Below are 21,827 nucleotides of genomic sequence, written 5' to 3'. Positions count from 1 at the left end.
CTCATGAAGTGTAACAAATACTTAATCTCATCAGATCACAAACATGTGAGCATAAATGATTCAGATACAGCCAAAGCTTTGGTTGAAATAGTCAAAGAAACATTTTCATCCTAGACTTCAAGCTGCTAACTAAACAATTTAACCCACTATAAAAACCTATTGACTACAATCCTTCACTGTTTTGAAACACAACACAGTTCAGTTCATTTTGCTCTGTGAAACTCATAGTTTACATTTTAGATGCTTATTTTTAAAAATAATTAAACCAGTCTGATCAAAAGGCAGCATTAAGTAGTGCTTATTCCTTTGTTGAAGCATTCTTCTCAAATGTATATTAATGTCCTTGGGGAAAAACTGCTTTATGAAGTGGGGGGGGGGGAGCTGTTCATCAAACTTATCTGTAATCGCTGGGATATTATTCTAGCACAGGAGTGGATTCTAACTGCTGTGTGTTCCAGTACATATTGATAGCAACAATCAACAACCAAATTTGTGTGATAAGGAAAAAGAAAGCATAGACCATTTATTTCTCCACTTCACATCTGTGCTTGAACATGATTCAGAAAGTACACATTACTTTAATATCAGTTGACTATACCTCAAATTCATTGCAAGGATACTGATATCACTTCTGTACTTCTTGCTATTATGAATGTGCATTCTCTATAGCTTTCATAAGCCTTTCAGTGAAGACAGAAGCGGCAACTCTTTGAAATTTTTAACTATTACAGCTGGGTTCGTAGACAAAGAAAGCAGAGAAACTGACCAGCATATTCTCTCTGCCAATATGTTTACATTTACAGCATACTCCATCTCATGGTCATGGGGTAGATAGTAACCATTAAGCTGCCTTAGGTGGAGTCAGACCAGTAGTCCATCTAACACCCAATAACATCAATTCTGACTGGCAATGGCTTTGCAAGGTCACTGGCATGGGTTTCCTCTATCACCTGTGGCCTGACTATTTAAACGCAAATGTCCAGGATTAAACTTCTGCATGCATCTTTCTAATCAAGCAACAATACGTTCTAATGGTGTTCTATTAAGTATAGATCCCCTTGTTTTTATACACTCTTCAAATTTCGGGAGAACCTTTAAAAAACATGCAGAGGACAAGACCTACTTATGACACTGAAAATGCAATTACAGAGAGCATCTTGGGTAAATTAAATAAAAGAAAATCCAGTAAGAGCTAAGTAAGTTTTAAGAAGCTATTAAATGCCTTTCAACTAGCTAACAGGAAAAATAAAACCAAACACATGAAAGTCACACTCAGTCACCTGGGTTCTTTATCATGTGAAATGGCAGGGTAAAAATCTTGGTAACAGCTAACTACATCCCTGAACTACTGGAATTAATTTCTGAATGCATATTTGGCTGAGGATTCTTTACACGTTGACCAGTGTTATCACTCTAAGCACACACACAAAAAAACAACAACCCTGAAGTGAATCTACCTTTTGTCCTTTGTTTTAAAAATTAGGGATTAATTTTGTGCTTTGGGAAATGGGCTCCAAGAACGAACCACTTAAGGACTATACCATAAGAAATCAATGGTCCACCCTGGCTCAGTATTCTGTACAATGACTGGCAGCTGTTGTCCAGCCCTATTAGGATTCATCGGCTGAAGTTGCCAGGGACTGAGCTATGGACCATGAATGCCCAGCTGCTATGACACACAGCAATAGATACAAAGATTGTATCCTGTGTAAATACTCTACGTGTTAATATCTGTAGCATGCAGTTTGAACTAAAAATACGAAATGAATGGATTTTTATCTTCTTCCCATTATAAATCATATCTAAGTAATTTTTGCAGAAATTCTTCTGGTTTTCTTGTCTTCTGCACCTGATGTTTGGTGCATAGTCCTATACACTTAAAGAATGTTTCCAGACAGAGAAAAGCAACTACCATAATCTTCTGCTATTCTAGGAAACACTATATGAACATCAAAGATGATATAGGAGACTACTTATGCACAGCCTTGAAGATCGTGCCTAGAGGTGTGATTGGCTAGTAGTAAACACATCTAGATCAGAAGCAAACATTACACACTAAACTAGTGTCCAGGGACATGGGTGGCGCTGTGGTCTAAACCACTGAGCCTAGGGCTTGCCGATCAGAAGGTTGGAGTTTCGAATCTCCGCGACGGGGTGAACTCCCGTTGCTCGGTCCCAGCTCCTGCCAACCTAGCAGTTCGAAAGCATGTCAAAGTGCAAGTAGATAAATAGGTACCACTCCGGTGGGAAGGTAAACGGCGTTTCTGTGCGCTGCTCTGGTTTCGCCAGAAGCGGCTTAGTCATGCTGTACGTCGGCTCCCTCGGCCAGTAAAGCGAGATGAGTGCCGCAACCCCAGAGTCGTTTGCGACTGGACTTAACTGTCAGGGGTCCTTTATCTTTTTAAACTAGTGTCCAACTAGTGGGAGGGTACTTACAAGTTCAAAAAACTATCTCTCTCCCTCCACGTTCCTGAACTTAAATGCTAATGTTTCAAAAGGCAGGCGGAAGGACTTTCATTACATATTCACTGCCACAGCTCATAACTGGAAGGCTGGAGCTCAGTCTAGATAACTGGGCCTACTGCACCTTGGCTCGCCCCCCCCCCCCCGTAGCAGCCAGGGCAGCAGTGGGGGTGGGGGTTGGGGAGCAGGATACTCTCCACATTCTAACTAGGTTTGTAATCCAAGACACCACAACACAAGCAAGGAGCAGGAACAGCCAGTAGAATCAGATCCACTTTGTCTTTCTCCTTTACTCTTCCTTAACCATACTGTACTAAGCATGGCACACTCACTCTCAAACCCTCCATATGCACAAACATGCATGCATATATAATTAATCGCAGCAAGCTAATACATGAATAGAGATCATGCTCCTGTCAATGGGCATTTCCCAAACATTATGGTATACTGGGTGAACAAGCCCCATCACTACAATTAAGCTCTTTGTAAATATAACCCTAGGGACGCGGGTGGCGCTGTGGGTAAAAGCCTCAGCGCCTAGGGCTTGCCGATCGAAAGGTCGGCGGTTCGAATCCCCGCGGCAGGGTGCGCTCCCGTTGTTCGGTCCCAGCGCCTGCCAACCTAGCAGTTCGAAAGCACTCCCGGGTGCAAGTAGATAAATAGGGACCGCTTACTAGCGGGAAGGTAAACGGCGTTTCCGTGTGCGGCTCTGGCTCGCCAGAGCAGCGGTGTCACGCTGGCCACGTGACCCGGAAGTGTCTTCGGACAGCGCTGGCCCCTGGCCTCTTGAGTGAGATGGGTGCACAACCCTAGAGTCTGTCAAGACTGGCCCGTACGGGCAGGGGTACCTTTAAATATAACCCTGCCACGATGATGGAAACAACATAAAGGTACTTGCAGGATTCTTACATTAACCGAAGCATGTTACTATTAACTAGGTCCATCGTTATGAAGCTCATTGCAGTCTTAGATCTATCTATCTATCTATCTATCAGATGTAATGTGGCAGGTTTAGAGTTTTCAAAAATATTTGAGAAAATATCTTTAGTACATAGGAAGGTGCCTTATACTGAATCAGACCATTGGTCCATGGAGCTCATAAATGTCTATACCTGAGGTCACCAATGGGGTCACCTTGAAGGTGCAGAGTGCTACCCTGCTGCCCACAAAGCCTCCGAACTCCTCCCTCCCCTGCATTCCTCACAGCTGCTTTGGTTATGAGGCAGAAATGGTGATTGTCTCCCCTCCCACTTCCAAAGTGCATAGTACCAAAGGAGAAAGTCAGAAATCAACACACTTTACCACTTCTTTTAGCCAGTGTTCGAAACTACCATTGTTCCAGGCGCACTTTTCACTAGCGCAAACAGTTTCTGAGCTCTGGGTGCAGTACTGCGCCTATGATTTCAGATTAAAACTGCAGAGTAGAGGGAAAGGAGGACCTTTTCCTGCCTCCCCACTTCCAGCTACTCTCTGAAGACTAGAGAAGAGACCCTCTCAAGAATATCAGGGGGATGGGCAGGGGAACGACTAGACCATGTGAAAAATGAACATAATATTTTAGCTGCAGTTCATTCGTATTCGTTATTAAAAAAAAGACGCCTAGACATTCCGTTGTTGCGCGCATAACCTGGGTTTAAGGTGCCATTTAGCTCCTAGCTTTCATATCTCTGTTTCTAAAACTGCTTTCAGCTCTATGTACTTTTCAAGGCTCAGCTCAGCACCTGAGCTGCTCATCCTAGCCTTGAAAAGCACATACAGATCAACACCTGAGGAGCTGGACAGAAAAGGAGCAATCTGAGAGAATGGGAGGGAGATAGTGGTGAGCACTGTTGCTCACTGAGCACTCTCAAAATTCCAAATATGTTCATGGGACCAAAAAGGTTGGCAATCTCCTTGCCTATGCTGACCGGCAGGAGCTGTCCATAGTTTCGGACAGGTGACTTTCCCTTGGAGATGCTTGGGACTAGAACTGGGAACTGCTGCATGCAAAGCATGTACACTATCTCTGAACTATAGTTCTTCTCTGTGACGAAGTATGTTGTCATACAAATGTTTGAAAAACGGAATCAGATGTTGGAATCTTCATGCTTAGAATAGGAGAAACTGTGTATAGCTTCTCAAATTACAGCAAACCTCTGAAGTTCAATTCATCTTAAAACAACACAAACATTACTCATTACTACACTTGCTTACAACTTTCATCGTCAACTCTCTGAGTTTAAGACTATACCTTCTCATAATACTCCAGTATATAATATATCACAATAATTTAGTGTGAGATTTTATCTGGTAGTACAACCTTAAGCATGTTTATTCTGAAGTAAATCCCACTGAGTTCAATGGGACCAGAATTCTACAAATACAGTTGTTAGGTTGCTTGTGGCAGCCATCAATTCATTATGAAGAAGACAACTAGTGTACCCCACCATAGAAGCTTTTAGTAAGCCATCAGCAATACAATGAAGCAGAGAGTGAGTCTTTCAAAATGGTGCCAGGCCATCAGGTTCAGTTGTATGGAGTGGCAGAAAGAAGTTGGTACAAATACTCATATCACCCACCATTCTTCTTCAGGGAGTGGGTATCAAAGGAATGCCTGTGCAGCAGGATAGAAGAAAGGTGAGTCACACTTCCTGTAGCATGATCGTCTACCTATGCCTAGTTAAAATATGTGAATCCCTAAACAGGACTTACTACCTGTCTTAATTTCATGCCGTCATACTTATGGGGCCAGTTTTAGTAGCTAATTAGGGCTGCTGCTATACTATATGCACACCTAGGAAAAAAAGCCCAAATGAAAAGAGTGGGACATATTTCTGAGTAAGCGTGCACAAATTTGTGTTAAACAATGAAAGGCAGATGAGAACTAGTGTAGTGCAGCATTTAATCCCTTCTCTCAGCCATAAAGTTCTCTGGTGGCCTTGAACCTCTTGTTATCACTCAGTCTACAGTCTACACTATCTTTCAGGGTTGCTGAGAGGATAAAATGGGGTGTCTGTGTACGGTGCACTGAGCTCTTGAGGGAAAAGGGGGGAGGCAGATGTGACAATGGACACACTTATTCACCTAGTTGTAGGGTAGTTCATAATTTGTAAAGAATATGCTGCATCTTCATCTCTAGTCCCAACTTCAAAAGAACTCTTCAAAATTATATAGTATGGTTGCTACAGAAATGTGTAACTAAGGTCTCACAGAATTTAATAAGTCTTACTTCTGAGTAAACATGTTTAGAATTGTACTGTAAAATTTATTCAGTGACCTGAAAATGCTTTACATATACTCTGTCAGCAATTCTCACATCAGCTCTTTAAGGTAGGCCAGCACAGTTGTGATTCTGCAGGATCATTACTGAGAGAGTAGCAGCTTGTGGCTGAGATGAGATAATGTAATTCAAGTCAAGTTCAGACATCATGCTTCCACTCCAACTAACTATGCTTCCCCAGCTTGGGAAGTTACTTTCTGGTTTATTAAATCAGATTACTGTGATTTGGAAACTATAGTTTAATGCTGCCTATAACCCTGGCTTGCAAATCACAATAAACCTGTGTTGTGTGTAGGCAGGACTTAATTTCCAGCTCAGACATAATGGGAAACTGATTTGGCAAGCCAGGAAGTCTCCTCTAAAGCAGAGTGAAAAAAGAGGAAGAGGGAGCAGGGGGAGTGATCAAGCTTGTTCCCAGTAGCAACAATACATTTGAACTGGGCCTTAACATGTAGGAAACTTCAGACTTCAGGGTGCAATGACAGACAGAAAACAAATGAGAAACAGGTTAGGTGTTTAACTGCTACACACCTGCATTTGACAGACTCAAGCCCACTTGCTTCTTCTATGGTAATAGAAATTATAGTTGAACAAACCCAATGAATTGGTATAATTAACCCTGCAATCCTAAAACCTATCAGTAGGGAGTAATAAAGCAACCCTAACCCCGATCACTGGAAGGGGTTAGGATGTGATACTGGTGTCACTCCACGCGATTCCATAACCATGGAAGTTGCTGCTGTACTCTCTGAAAGAACAGGAGCAAGGGAGTAGTGGCAGAGTTGGGCTGGACAAAGGCCCACTGGATTCCAGTTACTGATCATAGGCCTGTTTGCTGTAATAGCAAGGAGCTGGCACAGTAAAATCAACATTTTCGCTTACATACACCCCCCGCCTTGCGCTTTGGCCAGCAAGAGAAGCTCCACTGCACCATTCAGCCCTGGCATTTCTGACTAGCAGTTAGGATCGCTCTCTAAGCCCCATTTAAGACAGTGGTACTTATTTCTGAGTAAACATGCATCGGACTGTACTTTAACAAGTTTCAAACAACTTACGAAAAATCAGTCTGACTGACACACCTGACAGCCTCCATGCAGTCACCCTTGTGCTTGCTGCCTAAATAGGATTCACAAGGTGCAGCTGTTTGTATGAACTGTCACTGCGTGATACATGTTACTGCCATGACACAAGTAGTCACAACAGCCCATTTATGAAATCTTCACATATCCAGGCCATAATCCCACTGGCAGTTCTGCATGCTCCAAGATAACACAGTGGCTGCTGGATGCACAAAGTTATCCTCAATCTCCAAAATCCAAGAATTTCCCCATGGCCCAGGATTAACTTCTCTTTTAATAGAGGGGCGGGGGGGAACATGTGTGCATAATTGATCTGTTTAGTCACATCTTACTTCACAAATACCAAAACGTTCTTCAAGATTCAGCACAATTAAGCCAGAAGGTGGCAAGATCCATTTCCCAGGTATTTCAGCTAGTACTGCACCAGAAGAAAAAACATAAAACAATGACACGGTTTGCAGATAAATACAATCTACGGGGAGGGTGGAGAGGAAAAGAAAGGAGTGTTGTGGAAGAAACCAGGCGAGGTGAAACCCTAAAGGAAATCCAGAAGTGACAAGCAACAGTCAGGCAGAAAAGACAAGGCCTTGCAACATGTAAGCTTTCTGGGGGAAAGCCTATGCTGTGGATGAGAACCCTTAACCCAGGAAACAGTCACACTCGATCACTGGTTGCCTTCAATACACAGAAAAAATAGGGTGTGTGTGTGGTTTTTTGTGTGTGGTAGTTTTCCGGCCGATTGAAACAATAGGAGAAAACACCTGGGAGAAGAAGTGCCTGCAATTGAAAGCCGGCTGGACCGGCTCGCCTCTTCCTCTCGCAGGTGAGAGAGGGAAGCAGCACCTTGGCACAAACCTTGCCTATCCAGAACCTGTCATGGCAAAGATGCGCGGAGGGGCGGGTGGACGGCTGTGAGCGCCTGGCCCCGCCTTGGCGCCACCTGCGAGGCAAGGTGAGCCCCTTCCTCGATGGGGATGCCGCTCCCAGCGCATTTTGGGGGGTGGTGATGGTGGGGGGGGGGCGGAGAGGAAGGGCGGCGGGCTGCTGCCGCCTCCCACCCCCCCAAGAAAAAGAGGTGGGCGAGGCAGGCAGGATCCGCCCGCACCTGTCACTCAGAAGGGCCCCTCACCAGCCTCTCCCCCTCCTCGGCCTCCCCCTCCCCCATCCCTTCCCTGCCCCTCACCAGGTGTCGCCCTTGCGGAGCGCCGTCTTGAGCAGCGCCGCGATGTCCGAGCGCTGGGTCTCCAGGTCCGCCGCGCCTCCCTCCGCCATGTCTCCCAGCCCCGCGGCGCCGGCGGCGGCAGCAGCTGCGAAAGTGACGGCGGCGGGAGAGGCGGCGGCGGCGGCGGTGACAGGAGCGGCGGCGGCGGAGGCAGCGGCGGCGGCGGCAGGAGCGGGCCGCGCTGCATGCTGGGAGTGACGCCGCGCGGCGACCGGGGAAACGCCCTCCACGACCCCCTCCCACTTCGGCAACCCCATCGGCAGAAGCAGCGCGGGGGGAGAGAGGAGAGAAAGAGACGCAGGGAAAGAGCGGGGGAAGGTTGCGGAGAGGGAAAGGACGGCGCCTCCGGGACGCGAGCGCCACCAGGCGGGCGGGAGGCCTGCGGCAGCGGAGGGCATGCGAAGAGGAGCAGGGCTGTGTGGGATGAGTCTTCGCCAATCGGGCGGCTCGGACTACAACTCCCATCAGCCCCAAGCCTCCGGGCTGATGGGAGTTGTAGTCTCCAGGAATGTGTCGTGCGAGGGGTCGGGGGGGGGGGGGAAAGGCTGGCCTAAAGCTGCTGATGGATGTGATGCTGCCGAGGCCGCTGCGGTGGGATCTTAGCGTAATATGCGGGGTATTCCTGCAGCCCCCGCCAGCAGCAAGAGGCATATCTTGCCGTAGAATCACAGGATTGTAGAATGGGAAGGGATCCCCAAGGGTCATCTAGTCCAACCACATTGGAATGCAGGAATCTCAGTGTTGCCTGCAGAATCGGGCGCTGTTCATTCTGAACTTAAGGTAGCTTCATACGGTGATATCTGCGTGGCATGTGCGTTTTAATAAAACGTAGACGCGGGTGGCGCTGTGGGTTAAACCACAGAGCCTAGGACTTGCTGATCAGAAGGTCGGCGGTTTGAATCCCTATGACGGGGTGAGCTCCCGTTGCTTGGTTCCTGCTCCTTCCATCCTAGCAGCTCGAAAGCACCTCAAAGTGCAAGTAGATAAATAGGTACCACTCCGGCAGGAAGGTAAACAGTGTTTCCGTGCGCTGCTCTGGTTCGCCAGAAGCGGCTTGGTCATGCTGGCCACATGACCCGGAAGCTGTACGCCGGCTCCCTCAGCCAGTAAAGCGAGATGAGCGCCGCAACCCCAGAGTAGGCCAAGACTGGACCTAATGGTCAGGGGTCCCTTTACCTTTACTTTTTAGCTGTGGTGGGGTTGGGAGTGGCGGTAAGTAAATTAAATTAGAGGTGGTTAGGGAAGTTCATATTGACGAACTTGACGTCAAATGGGATGAGTAATGCCTTTAATTGAAACCATTTGCAAGGCGTTTGCGTTAAACTGTTTGTTTCTGTAAGCCTCCAATAAAATCTCTAACATAAAAAATATAACTGAGTGCCATTGCCCATTTCTATGTGAGAAGTTACACATTCCTCTGTCCTTTAACGACAGTTAATAGCAGGCATTTATTTTATTTTCATGTATACATGCTGTTTTCAAGCTTATATACAGGCACACATACATATTCAGGGCTTCTAGGGAAAAGGGCAGTTGGATTTCAGTACAACCCTATAGATAAGCAAGTCATATTGTTTTCATTGGGGCTTGCTCCCAGGTAAGTGTGGCTTGAAACACCAATCACTTTTATTTGTATACCCTCTACTCAAAAGTGGTTCGCAAAAGTGTAAATGCATAAAACTCTACCCACAGTACTTCTATATAAAATAGTGTTCAAAATAATTTCATAATAGCTTGGTTTTTTTAAAAAAACAACAACAGGAAAATCAAAAACCCCAAAGTATTTAACAACACCTTCTGAGATGGCACCAACAGCAGAGAAGGACCATTCCTCAGTCCAGGTGCACAGAAATGCAAAGAAGCAGCTTCTAACCTAGAGGATGAATTGCAAAATCTCCCTCCTCCCACATGGTGCATATAAGGCCAACCAAATGTTATCCAGAATCATTTGTAGGATGCCTAAACAGAATGTCCATGCCATTTACACTTGTACAGTTGCTGCAGGCCAAATTCTAAGTGGGATGACTGCGCGTGTTTGGGAAGATACGTTTACTGTACTGTATACAGTTTCAGCCTAATTCTATCCATGCAGATGTAAGTATCACTGGGACGCGGGTGGCGCTCTGGGTTAAACCACAGAGCCTCTTGGGCTTGCCGATCGGAAGGTCGGCGGTTTGAATCCCCACAACGGGGTGAGCTCCCATTGCTCGGTCCCAGCTCCTGCCAACCTAGCAGTTTGAAAGCATGAAGTTCAAGTAGATAAATAGGTACCGCTCTGGCAGGAAGGTAAACAGCGTTTCCGTGCGCTGCTCTGGTTCACCAGAAGTGGCTTAGTCATGCTGGTCCACATGACCTGGAAGCTCTACGCCGGCTCCCTCGGCCAATAAAGCGAGGTGAGCACCGCAACCCCGAGTCGTCCGCAACTGGACCTAATGGTCAGGGGTCCCTTTAACTTTACCTTTAAGTCCCACTAGTCAATAGGACTTGTTCCTAAGTGCACATAAGATTACAGTGTAAGAAGAGCACAGGCCTCTTAGAAATGCTAGAAACCTCTTCAGAAACTATTGTCCTTTCTTTTGGATAATCCAGCTGGACCAAATCTGTTTCCTTCTCCACCTTTCCTGGCTTCTTGAGATAGATTGCTGTGCGCCAAGCAGTACCTCAAGGAGATGCCAGTTTCGTACCCAGCTTCCTGTTCCCGACACTTTCTTCCCTGCCCTATCATGCTCTAAGCTTGGAGGATAATTGAAAACCGCAGGACTGGAATAACTGCAAGCACAAACGACTAGCAATAATGTGGCCTGGCTTCAGCTAGGTATTTGAGTAATCATAGGCAAACCCCACTCCACTACTGATCAGTCACAGCTCAGTTTTCTCATTCTGTTTATAGCTGTTGGTGCATAATCGTTTTGCATTAGTTGCACAATCTGTTCTCCAGATACACCTAGTAAAATACAAATATATGAAATCAATAGCACACTTATATTCTGCTTTTCTTCCATTGTGGAATTTAAGGCACAGCACATGAGATGCCCACAAGGTCTCTGTACAGATACTGACCATATGGAGCTGCTTAGGTTCAGCAAAGTGACCTGCACTATGTGACCAAGGACCCATGCCCTGAGATACAAAGCACAAAATGTTTTGATTGGGAGTGCATTTTGCAGGAACTGAACCAGGGTCTGTGTTCCTTCGAGGGAAATGATGCATGGCAGAGTTTGCAGTTGAAATATGATTTATTTGCACATATTTGCACCAGAGAAGGAAAACTCTAATCCTAAACCTCTGCTGCCTTGTGGGATATCTTCAGAAGAAGAAAAGGCTAAGGTGTAAACCCTACACAAATGGAATCCCTAAGATGGTTGGGTAGAGTCTAGAACACCTCCTTCCTCCAATTCCTACAGCCAAGCTGGTGCCAAATGTATTGATCAGCTTCCCTTTGGTCCACATCAGCCAGTTTTGTCGTCTGGCCAACCCAGGTTTAAGCCCCACTGAGATCACTTCGGAACTGCAGCAAAAGCAACGTGGGAGGCAGCAGTTACAAGCAGCTGCTGTGATTCTCCAGTGGCTTGACTTCACCTCTGGACACGCATTCCACTGTCTCCTGAGACAGACAGATGCCAGCAACACTTTACACCAGAAGCTTTCAATGGAGAGGGATTTCACAGCATCTACATCTCAGGAGGAGCCCGTTCTTCACAGCAGGCCAGCCTTGGATTCCCTCTCTCCCAGCCTGCCTTCAGCCGGTTCTCCAAGATGCTTCTTGGCTTCACAGCTGCTCCCCAATCTCAGCATTTCAGAAGGACACATTTTTCCTGTGTAAGAGACCAGGATTTTTCTCATATTTGGATTCTCCATGTTGTTGTTCTGCATATACCCTTCATCTCCTAATGCCCCCCTTCCGTTCTCCCTGCTACCTGTAGTTGCAGATATGATTTTCTGGGTTATTTGATCCATAAGTGTTTTCCTGCCCTTATCTCTTAAGGCTCCTCGATCTTCTCCTGTGCAATGGCAAACATGGAGATGATTCATGGGTGTGCTGCTGTGGCTGCGCTCACACCTTTCCCCTTGTGCAGCCAGCTACCACTGCACAATATCGCTTCCAGGCAGCTTGTCAGGAGCTTGGCCTACTCTCGATTAGGACCCAGGTAGAGACACATGCCCGACTGGCATGTTCCTTCCCTCCTGGTCGATCGTTCTGGAGCTTCAAAAGCTTACTTCTGCCCGAACATCACAGCGACTGATGCCAACAGACGTCGGCACAATTAGGGATCCGCAGAGTCTTCGCAGCTTGCGTAACAGTCCTCAGCAACTCAGCATTTTGGCTAGTCTACTTTATTTACATATAAACACACATGGAGCACTGCAGCATGGCTCCCTCTCTCTCTCTAGCATCAGACAGCAAAGAGAAAAAGAACAAAGGACAATAGTCCCACTTCACGGAACACAGTAACACAAACACCCTGTCTCCGTCACTTCCCACTCTGTGGAGTCAAAACATACACCATCATGTGAAAGACAACAATTCCATCACTACAATCACGGAGCAGGAATTCTAACAATGTTTACCTCAAGCCAGACTGGCCAGACCTGCAAAGAGGAGGTGGCACCAGCCATGGCTGATTTCCCCACATTTTAGTTTAAGAAGTAGAAAACCTTCAAGTTTAGAGCAACAGTTTAAAGTAGCATTTTGTTTCAAGGTTTTCTACCTGCTGTGCTAAAGCATCGTGGCCACAAGCACTCTTCAAGACCATATCACCCAGAATAACTCTTCCTCACAGCAAGGGGAGAGAAGAGAAGAGATCTGGTACAGCAACAAAAATGATTTTAAACTGGAAATGAAGGAAGAGGGATGGCAGCAAATTCCTCCTGGCCAGTTCCTCACTGGGCCTGTGTGGGGCCCTCCAAAGCACGGGGCTTAGGATAAGAACCCCAATTCACCAGGCCATCGGCAGAACTGTACTTAAAAGGTAAAGGGACCCCTGACCATTAGGTCCAGTCGTGACCGACTCTGGGGTTGCGGTGCTCATCTCGCTTTATTGGCCGAGGGAGCCGGCGTACAGCTTCCGGGTCATGTGGCCAGCATGACTAAGCCGCTTCTGGCGAACCAGAGCAGCGCACGGAAACGCCGTTTACCTTCCCGCCAGAGAGGTACCTATTTATCTGCTTGCACTTTGATGTGCTTCCGAACTGCTGGGTTGGCAGGAGCAGGGACCAAGCAACAGGAGCTCATCCCATCGTGGGGATTAAAACCGCCGACCTTCTGATCAGCAAGTCCTAGGCTCTGTGGTTTAACCCACAGCGCCACCCGCATCCCTGTACTTACTTTGCAGAAATTAGGATTGCATGAGCTGCTGTACTGATGTTCTCATCTGGCAAATGCTGAAGGGTCAGTACCTGCTTCTCACCTATTCTGTGTTTGGCAGGAGGAATCTGCAGGCATCTCTAGTGAGCCCCATCTCAGTTGCCATATGGGAAAGACCTTAGTGCAGGTGGCCCTGATGAGTTCCTCTTTCAAAGCACAGGCTGCTAGGGATTTGCTTTAAGCCAGGAATCAGACCCTGGTTTCCTAACCTCATAAGAAAGTTGAGATGAAACTGCAGCCTCTCAGTTTGGACATGGCAACAAAGTGTGGTTTAAACCAGGGGTGAGGAATATTTTTGGTGCCATTTGCCAAATCTGCCAAGTGGGCAGGGCTTCTGACTTATCAATTATGTGATGCCACATAGCATAATTGTTAGGTGGACAGCTTTGTTTATATCAGAAACCACTAATGCTTTTTCTGCAAAAGGAAAATATCACTTAGCTTGGGAAAAGAAAGGAAATTTGGTTGCAGGTCATTGTTAGCCTTATGAAAAGCAAACACAAGAAAGGAATGGAGTGGCCACATGGTCTTCCTTAGAAGCAAACAACTTCCTTTATTCTTCTACTCTTTTTCTGTAGTCTATAAAGAACGAGTGACTAACTGCGTGGGCTATATCAGATAACAATTGGGTCTAATTAGTGTGAGTATTAAGATATTCTTCCTTAATAGATGCCAGACAAAAGCTATTATAGATGCTATATTCATAGACTGCACTATTAGAATAGAAAATATTGATTTTCATTTTTGCCATATAGCAGAAGGGAATGGAAAAGCTGATGTCAGAGCTGTCCCCCTCTTTTATCTGTGTGTGATCTTATCTTCCCAAACACCAATTGTAATTAAATTTTGTAGAATATGTTCATTCACGTTGCCTCTGAAACGTAAGGGAAAGGATGAATTCAGATATTCACTGAAATCAGCCCTGCTGGTTTGGATTGCTGGTTTGGAGGGGTCTTTAGTGCTCTTCTGGGAAATTTGTGTGTTCAGGAGAGCTGTTTTTGATCAGAGTTCAACAGGTATTAGAGTCTGTTACATCTGTACCTTAAAGTGATAAGTTAAATGTACGTAAAATGCTGCATTTGAATGCATTGTATTTGGAATGTTGTAAAGAGAAGTTTACCATAAAAGAGGTTCCACTCTGGATGAAAACAGAAAGCTGGTGTGTCCCCCCCCCCCATTTCAGTGAAGTAAACTACTGAATTCAGTGGAGACATTATTCCTAAAATAAGTGGAGTTAGGATTATAGCCTTAATGACTCAAATATGCTTAAAACTGAGTTGCAAATGTGCTATAGAAATGCTCAGTTTGCAAATCAAGTGGATTTTGACAGTTCCTGATTTTCAAATAGAATTTTTGCCTGTTAGGTATACACACTAGTATATGGAATGAGGCTGCGTATATGTAACTTCAGAGAACACTGTCTTCTGAAGCCTGGTTCTCATAAATAGCACATGAGGAGTGAAATCTCTTTCCGGACTGCAGTGTCGGCTCTCATGGTTGAATGTCAGAGGCCAGGTCAAAGGATTCTGGCAGACTCCTTTCTCTTTCTCTCTCTTTGCTAACATTTCTAACTCTATGGATGAATTTGCTGCTTCCTTGCTCGGAAGGCCATTTCAACCCAGTGACGCCCCAAGTTCAGTCTTGAAGTGGTAGCAGTCCAAGGTTTTTCTCTTTTATAAGAAAGAGAAAGGTTTTTCTCTTTTATAAGAAATAATATTTAGGTAATAGACTGGTATGCCAAACTGGTATGCTGGGGGAAAGTGGCCCTTCAATAAGCAGCCTCAATCACCATTGGGTCTTTTCCTTTTCTCCCAGCTCTAGTGATGCACTCGTGTTGATTTATCTTTTATTTGTTGATGATGGATTAACAGTGGAACCAGAAATGTTTCTCAGCGTTTTCTGATCGCATTTGTGAAACCTGAATTACTAACTATGCCAATAAGGAAAGCATCTTGATAACTAAAAGCAGAGTAATTTTGAGATGAGTAGGATGGTTAAGGTGGGACCTGCAATGTCGAACTGTTTTATTTTGTATGCAAGGCATAATGGGCACAACTCTAGGCTCTGTTCCATGGAGCCTAAATTGCTGTTTTATCTTTTGTTTTGATCAATTTTTTCCAAATGGGGCCCTCATTATCATAACAACAACAACAACAACAAATTTATTATTTATACCCCACCCATCTGGCTGGGTTTCCCCAGCCACTCTGGGTGGCTTTCAACCACATATTAAAAACACAATGCAGCATCAAACATTAAAAAATTCCCTAAACAGGACCGCCTTCAGGTGTCTTTTAAAATTAAGATAGTTGCTTATTTCCTTTACGTCTGATGGGAGGGCGTTCCACAGGGCGGGCGCCACTACTGAGAAGGCCCTCTGCCTGGTTCCCTGTAACTTTGCTTCTCACAGTGAGGGAACCACCAGAAGGCCCTCGACGCTGGACCTCAGTGTCCAGGCTGAACGATGGGGGTGGAGACGCTCCACTATCAGAACCCCTTCTATGTCTTCTCTCATCCTCTATAGTAAAGTATGTCTGTAGTAGAATAAAATATATAGGACTCCCCGCACAGGAAAAAAAAAGAGAGAATCTTCCCATCTGCTTAGTTATATAATTCCTATTTACTGATGATATGATAAAAGTCTTGCAGCAATATTCTTACATGACCTAAGGAAAGGCAAATGCCGCCATGCCAGTGGATAACCACTTGGGGGCAGCAACGGTCCAACTATTGTAAACTGCAACTACAGATAAGGCAAATAAAAGTTGGGCAGGGTTTTTTTGTTGTTGTTTATTGTTCATTACTGTAACATGATAGGGATTGAACTGCAGGAGAGGTATAGGGCAATGTTCCTTAGTCAGCTTCTCACTTAGTGTGCATTCCGTATGGGATACATAACAAATTTACTGAGGTTTTGCCCAGGCAGATGGTCACCAGTTATGTTGTTATATGGAGAAGTGTTTGATTTACTGTGCAATATGTTTAATTAAAGCCGAAGATGGATCAGTAAACAATGATAATGAAGCAACTGAAGTTAGATTAAGATAAACACTTAATATTCCCCCATTAGGCCATTTTTTTTACTTGTTTCCCCACCTTGTTCCATTTCTCTCTACCTAGCTTGCTTGTCACTATACATATTCGTCTTGCTAGTCATTGTTAATATTTATTTCATTTCATTTGAATATTTAAATCCTGCACTTTCATATAAAATATCACAAGGTGGTATGCAGCCTAAACCCACCGTCAGTAAAAACCAATGTGTTTCCAATGCTGAACCACGTCCACACGGCGTTATCTCAAATACATCTGCATCCTTAGTCAAGCTATCAATGCTTTTGCTTGGGGTAAAGACACCAATGGCCCCCCCCCCATGTTTACAAAAGCAGAAACGAATCTGACACTCATGAAGCTGTGCTGATGGGAAAAGCTAGGGGTGCAAGCGAACTGTGAAATTCACCTGACGGCAAAAAAACTTCACTTAACTCAAAGGAGATAATTATGAACACGCCCTGGCAAAGCTCATATCTCCAAGGAAACATGATTCGCACTGTGCCATTATTGATGATTAACTTCAGATGGATTGAGTCCTGTGATGGTTCAAGAATACTGTCTGATGAAAAATAAACAAGCAATGGCAGAAGAGTCACAGGTCTGCCTTCGCTTCTGCTGCTGCTCCCCCTCCCCCGGTCCCCAAAAACCGCAATGTTTGGGGGAGAGGGTTTGATCAAGGCCAAATTTCCCCAGGGTTGCCAGAACAGAGGTTAAAGGGAAAAAGAGGTGTTTGGGGGCTGTGATGCCTATAACAATATTAGATGAATAACCTCTATTGTGTAGGTTATGAAGTCTGAAAATGTGTAACATAGTTTGTGAGATATTATGCCTGCATAAATAGTTATGTTTTAATATAAGATCACTTTAAATGTGTGTTTTTTTTGGGGGGGGGAGAACCTCTTTGGCATTTGGACCAGAGAAACATAAGCCCTTGCAATTCTTAACTTTCTGAGTTCATTTCCAGGCGCACAGAGGCAAACGTTTGCATTTTTTTGAGCTTTCTACTTGTTATAGGGAACTTCACAAATGATGTACTAACACATGTTTAGATTCCACTTGGACATCAACATATCATCAGAATGATCTCCCAAATATGTCCATACCTAGATATAATATGGGAGATACCCACTACAAACAAACTGGTTTTATTATTAATTGCCTCCACCAAGAAAACTCTACCAAGGATTTGTATTTGCATTCTTTCCTTCCTCCAAGATGCACACTTAAGTAGGATCGTGGCAGAGGGAGAGGTACATTTTTGCATAAGGCCACTTAGGGAAGTTTTTTTTACTTGAAAAAGATTTGAACTCAGATCTTCCCAGCTATGTGTCCATGTCCTGTCATCCGGACACTGGCTCTTACTCTAGCCACTTCTCAGATTTAAAATTCCTGAAAACGGAAGTGAGCCACACTCGTTAAAATAGTTTAAGCAATTCTGTGTGGAGCTCTTTGAAAATACTTTCCGTGTAAATTACAATCCTAGCTGTAATCTTATAACAAAGATGTTGTGAAGGTTACTTTAAAAAATGTATGGGAAGTGATTCAAACATACTGAACTAAAGGGAAATATCATTACTATTTTCTGTTTCATCTGCTGCTTCTGATTTTCTGTCTAAAGAATTAAGGCCTGCTTTAATAGTGTGGTATTCATTTTGCTTGCATATTTGTTTTGTTAGGGTTTCCCTCCTCTCTCTGTTTAATGTGTTATTTTCATGTTTACATTTTTTTTTGTTAATGACTTTTCATTGTTTACATTTCCAATGTACTGATGGGTTCTATACTCTTGGCCCATTACTTTTCATTTTTTCTGGCCCATCTGTTGTAGCCAGATGGCATTGGGTTGCCTTTATGTAGCTGGAATAAGCCCAGAAGTGGATGGAAAGTTAATCTGAAGACTTTGTTAAAAACATAAACAGAAAATATTTCCTGTTCTGAGAACTTAACTATGTGGACTCTAGAATTCAAATCTAGGCAGTTTCTAGGTTTTTCTTTTTTTATGCCCCATGTCTTCTGTCAGTTGCCAGCTGCCCAACTGGGTTTTTTTTTTAAAAAAATACTCCTCCAGAACAAATTACCATGCTGTACCGAGATATAACATTTGTTTGAAACAGCAGCGTAACGGTGTATAATTCCAGATATTAAGGTTAAACCAATATACTGTAGTATTCCTAATACACTTGCAAATGTTAAGTCTTCTCCAAATAGTTAATGCAAACATTTAAACTGCTGACTCCATCAGTAAGGCTATCCTTGCAGGTATCTTGATAGTGAAGTAATGGCTCAATTCATCATTAATCTGCAAGTCTGCATGGTACCTGCATCTGTAACAAATTTGGTTTGTTCAACAGCTTTTTGAAATGCAACCCTCTAATGTATCCAACTTAGTTTATTACGGCATTTGATCAATGCAACTAACTTGGCATAAACCCAACTTTTCCAATTTAAGTGGATTGTGGATTGGATTGGCACAAACCCAACTTTTCCAATTTAAGGGGATTGTATTGTCCGCATCATCTATGAATATTCTTACACTGATACAACATAACAATCCCATGCAGTCTCTTTAACTGTGTTTTTATAAAAAGCAAACCAACATTTCCCCCCCTTTAGATTAAGCACACCGCAGTCCAAACCCCCAGATCTGCTGGGATGGTGAGGTTAGGATCCAGAAGACCTTGGGTTGTCCTAGCTGAGCCAGGGTTAGGTAAAGGTAAAGGGTAAAAGGGACCCCTGACCATTAGGTCCAGTCATGGCCGACTCTGGGGTTGCGGCGCTCATCTCGCTTTATTGGCCGAGGGAGCCGGCGTACAGCTTCCAGGTCATGTGGCCAGCATGACTTAGCCGCTTCTGGCGAACCAAAGCAGCGCATGGAAACGGCCTTTACCTTCCCACTGGAGCTGTACCTATTTATCTACTTGCACTTTCACGTGCTTTCAAACTGCTAGGTGGGCAGGAGCAGGGACTGAGCAACGGAAGCTCATGTCGCGGGGATTCGAACCGCCGACCTTGTGATCGGCAAGCCCTAGGCTCTGTGGTTTAACGCACAGCACTACCTGCATCCCAAGCCAGGGTTACACTCACATAAATTCTCCATCCTGGCTCACCAGAGACTATGCTGGCAGGAAATGCCTACCTCAGCTGAGCCAGGGCTATGCCCCAGCACAACCACACAGAAGGAGCATTTCAGGGAGTGATAGGGCATTGAAAAAACGAGTTACACTGGTTCTAAATCTCCTTCAGTTCACAGAAACCAGCAAAGGTTACACTGCCCATCTGTGCTCACCATTAAAAACTATCATAGCTTTTTGAGCAGGCAACAAGTTCTGCATGTCATATACAGTCCTAGGAACATGAGTGGCCCGTGAATGAATGTACAAGGAGGTGGCAGCAGCCGAGTAGAGATTCTGAATCCCTGATCTGGCCTATACCTAATAATAATAATAATAATAATAATAATAATAATAATAATAAATTTTATTTATACCCCGCCCTCCCCAGCCAAGACCGGGCTCAGGGCGGCTAACAACCAATAATAAAAACAAGTTGATTAAAATACAATTTAACAAACAAGAATAAAATACAACATTAAAACATTAGGATGCAGCCTCTTCACAGGAGGAGAAAGGAAAAAGAAAGAGGGGGAGGGAATCAAACTGATTCTAAGCCAAAGGCCAGGCGGAACAACTCTGTCTTACAGGCCCTGCGGAAAGAAATCAGATCCCGCAGGGCCCTGGTCTCATGAGGCAGAGCGTTCCACCAGGCCGGAGCCAGTGTTGAGAAGGCCCTGGCTCTGGTTGAGGCTAATCTAACTTCCTTAGGGCCCAGGACCTCTAGGGTGTTGCTATTTACGGACCTTATGGTCCTCCGTAGGGCATACCAGAAGAGGCGGTCCCGTAGGTACAAGGGTCCTAGGCCATGAAGGGCTTTAAAGGTCAAAACCAGCACCTTAAATCTAGATGTGTATGCATTCTAATTCATAATGCATACTGAATTCCATTTGGAGTGGGTGTTTGCAGACTTTGTTGGCATCCATCTGTCTCAGGAGACAAGGAAGGAGTGCGCCTTGAGGGGTGAAGTCAAACCATTGGAGATTTACAGGTCCTGCTGTAACTTTAGAGACTGATAAGGGAGAGACACGTTTTGCTGTAGTTGGGGCAGATGAAGGCATCCAGTTGTTCTGCTGCAGATGCACCATGGTGCTTCTTCTCTCTCTGCTCCTCCCAGCAGTTCGCAGATTACGGGTCAATAAACCTATGTTGTTTATTAGGGCAATTTGTGAGCTGCAGTTGGCAAGCTTGGCTGCAAGGTTAGCTTTCTTCTTTGGTGTTATAAATATTATAAATCAGAAAAATTAATTGATTTCCCCCCTTGTTTATGTGTAAAAGTAATTGGCGTGTCTCTAGTATGGTGTAATTATTATCACCAGCACCAATGTGTTGGAGTTTTTGATTTTTCTATTTATCAGTTCATCTTTTTCCGGAATACCATCTCCACATCATTAACATATTTTTATATGCTGTCAATATTCATTCATGGGTTGTTTACTTTTTGGTCTGGTGTGTAGAAAATGCCAAGAACCACATGCAGAAGGGATTAGACCTTGACATTCATAGGATAGCTTTCAAAATTATTTTTGTCTCCACTCTTTTTGCCCCTTCCACTACAACTTTCTCCCTGTGTGACCTTGAAACACCTTAACAGGCAGCACCTTTTCTTTCTGTGGAACCTTAAAAAAATATTATTCCATCTCCAGTTCTACTATGCTTGTTCTCTATGAAAGATTTCTACGTTTGTTGGCTTAAAAACTGTTGGTTCAAGGAACAAATGTAAGTATAAAAGGAGAATTCTAAGATCCAAATTTGGGGGAAGTACGCTTTGGTGAGAAAATCCTGTCAGCAATTTAAAATTGATTTAAAATCACAAAATATGCAGCAAAGTAAAACATGGACATATAGGCTGTTAGACCTTTAAAATATGTCCTTGTGAGCTGCAAAACTTCCCTCTTCCTCTAGCGTAGGAATAAAAAAACACCTTTGGTCAGTTAAAAAGGGTTTACTTAAAACTCTTCAAAGGTCAGATTCATGTGCTTCTGAAAGTTGCACAGGCAGTAAAACTTGGCCTTTTACAGTGGTGAAAATTCCTAAATTACTGGTACAGTAATAATAATATTAATATTAATAATAATAATATATTTATACCCCGCCCATCTGACTGGGTTTCCCAGGAACACAATAATGCCTTGTGAAAACTATGCAGCTAAGCTGGAACAAGCAGCTTAGCCTGGAAGGTGAACTGTAGGCTTGATTGCTCATTTCTTCCCAAGGTGAGGGGCAGTGACCTAGCTAAGCCTGGCAGGACAGCTTACTCTGTGGCATTAACCCCTTC

The 21,827-nt window shown here is 44.3% G+C and overlaps 2 protein-coding genes across 7 annotated transcripts in view; one reads left to right on the top strand and one right to left on the bottom strand.

The window, feature by feature from the left end:
- Positions 1 to 8,326, bottom strand: part of USP15 (ubiquitin specific peptidase 15) — a 52,971-nt gene extending 44,645 nt beyond the window's left edge. Inside the window, exon 1 of one of the 6 annotated variants that reach the window (XM_053405890.1) lies at positions 7,985 to 8,326. In XM_053405890.1, coding sequence (XP_053261865.1) covers positions 7,985 to 8,280 — 296 coding nt within the window. In that variant the 5' untranslated portion in view covers positions 8,281 to 8,326. The remainder of the gene's footprint in view (positions 1 to 7,984) is intronic. The other 5 variants (XM_053405883.1, XM_053405885.1, XM_053405884.1 and 2 more) reach the window with 5 other exon arrangements.
- The window catches only part of PPM1H (protein phosphatase, Mg2+/Mn2+ dependent 1H), a 233,822-nt gene that overhangs the window by 210,821 nt on the left and 1,174 nt on the right, over positions 1 to 21,827 (top strand). The window lies entirely within an intron of this gene.

The sequence above is a fragment of the Podarcis raffonei genome, chromosome 10 (assembly GCF_027172205.1).
Source record: "Podarcis raffonei isolate rPodRaf1 chromosome 10, rPodRaf1.pri, whole genome shotgun sequence".
Lineage (NCBI taxonomy): Eukaryota > Metazoa > Chordata > Lepidosauria > Squamata > Lacertidae > Podarcis > Podarcis raffonei.
Note: the sequence above shows the minus strand (reverse complement) of the source record. Positions and strands in the feature narration are given on the sequence as shown.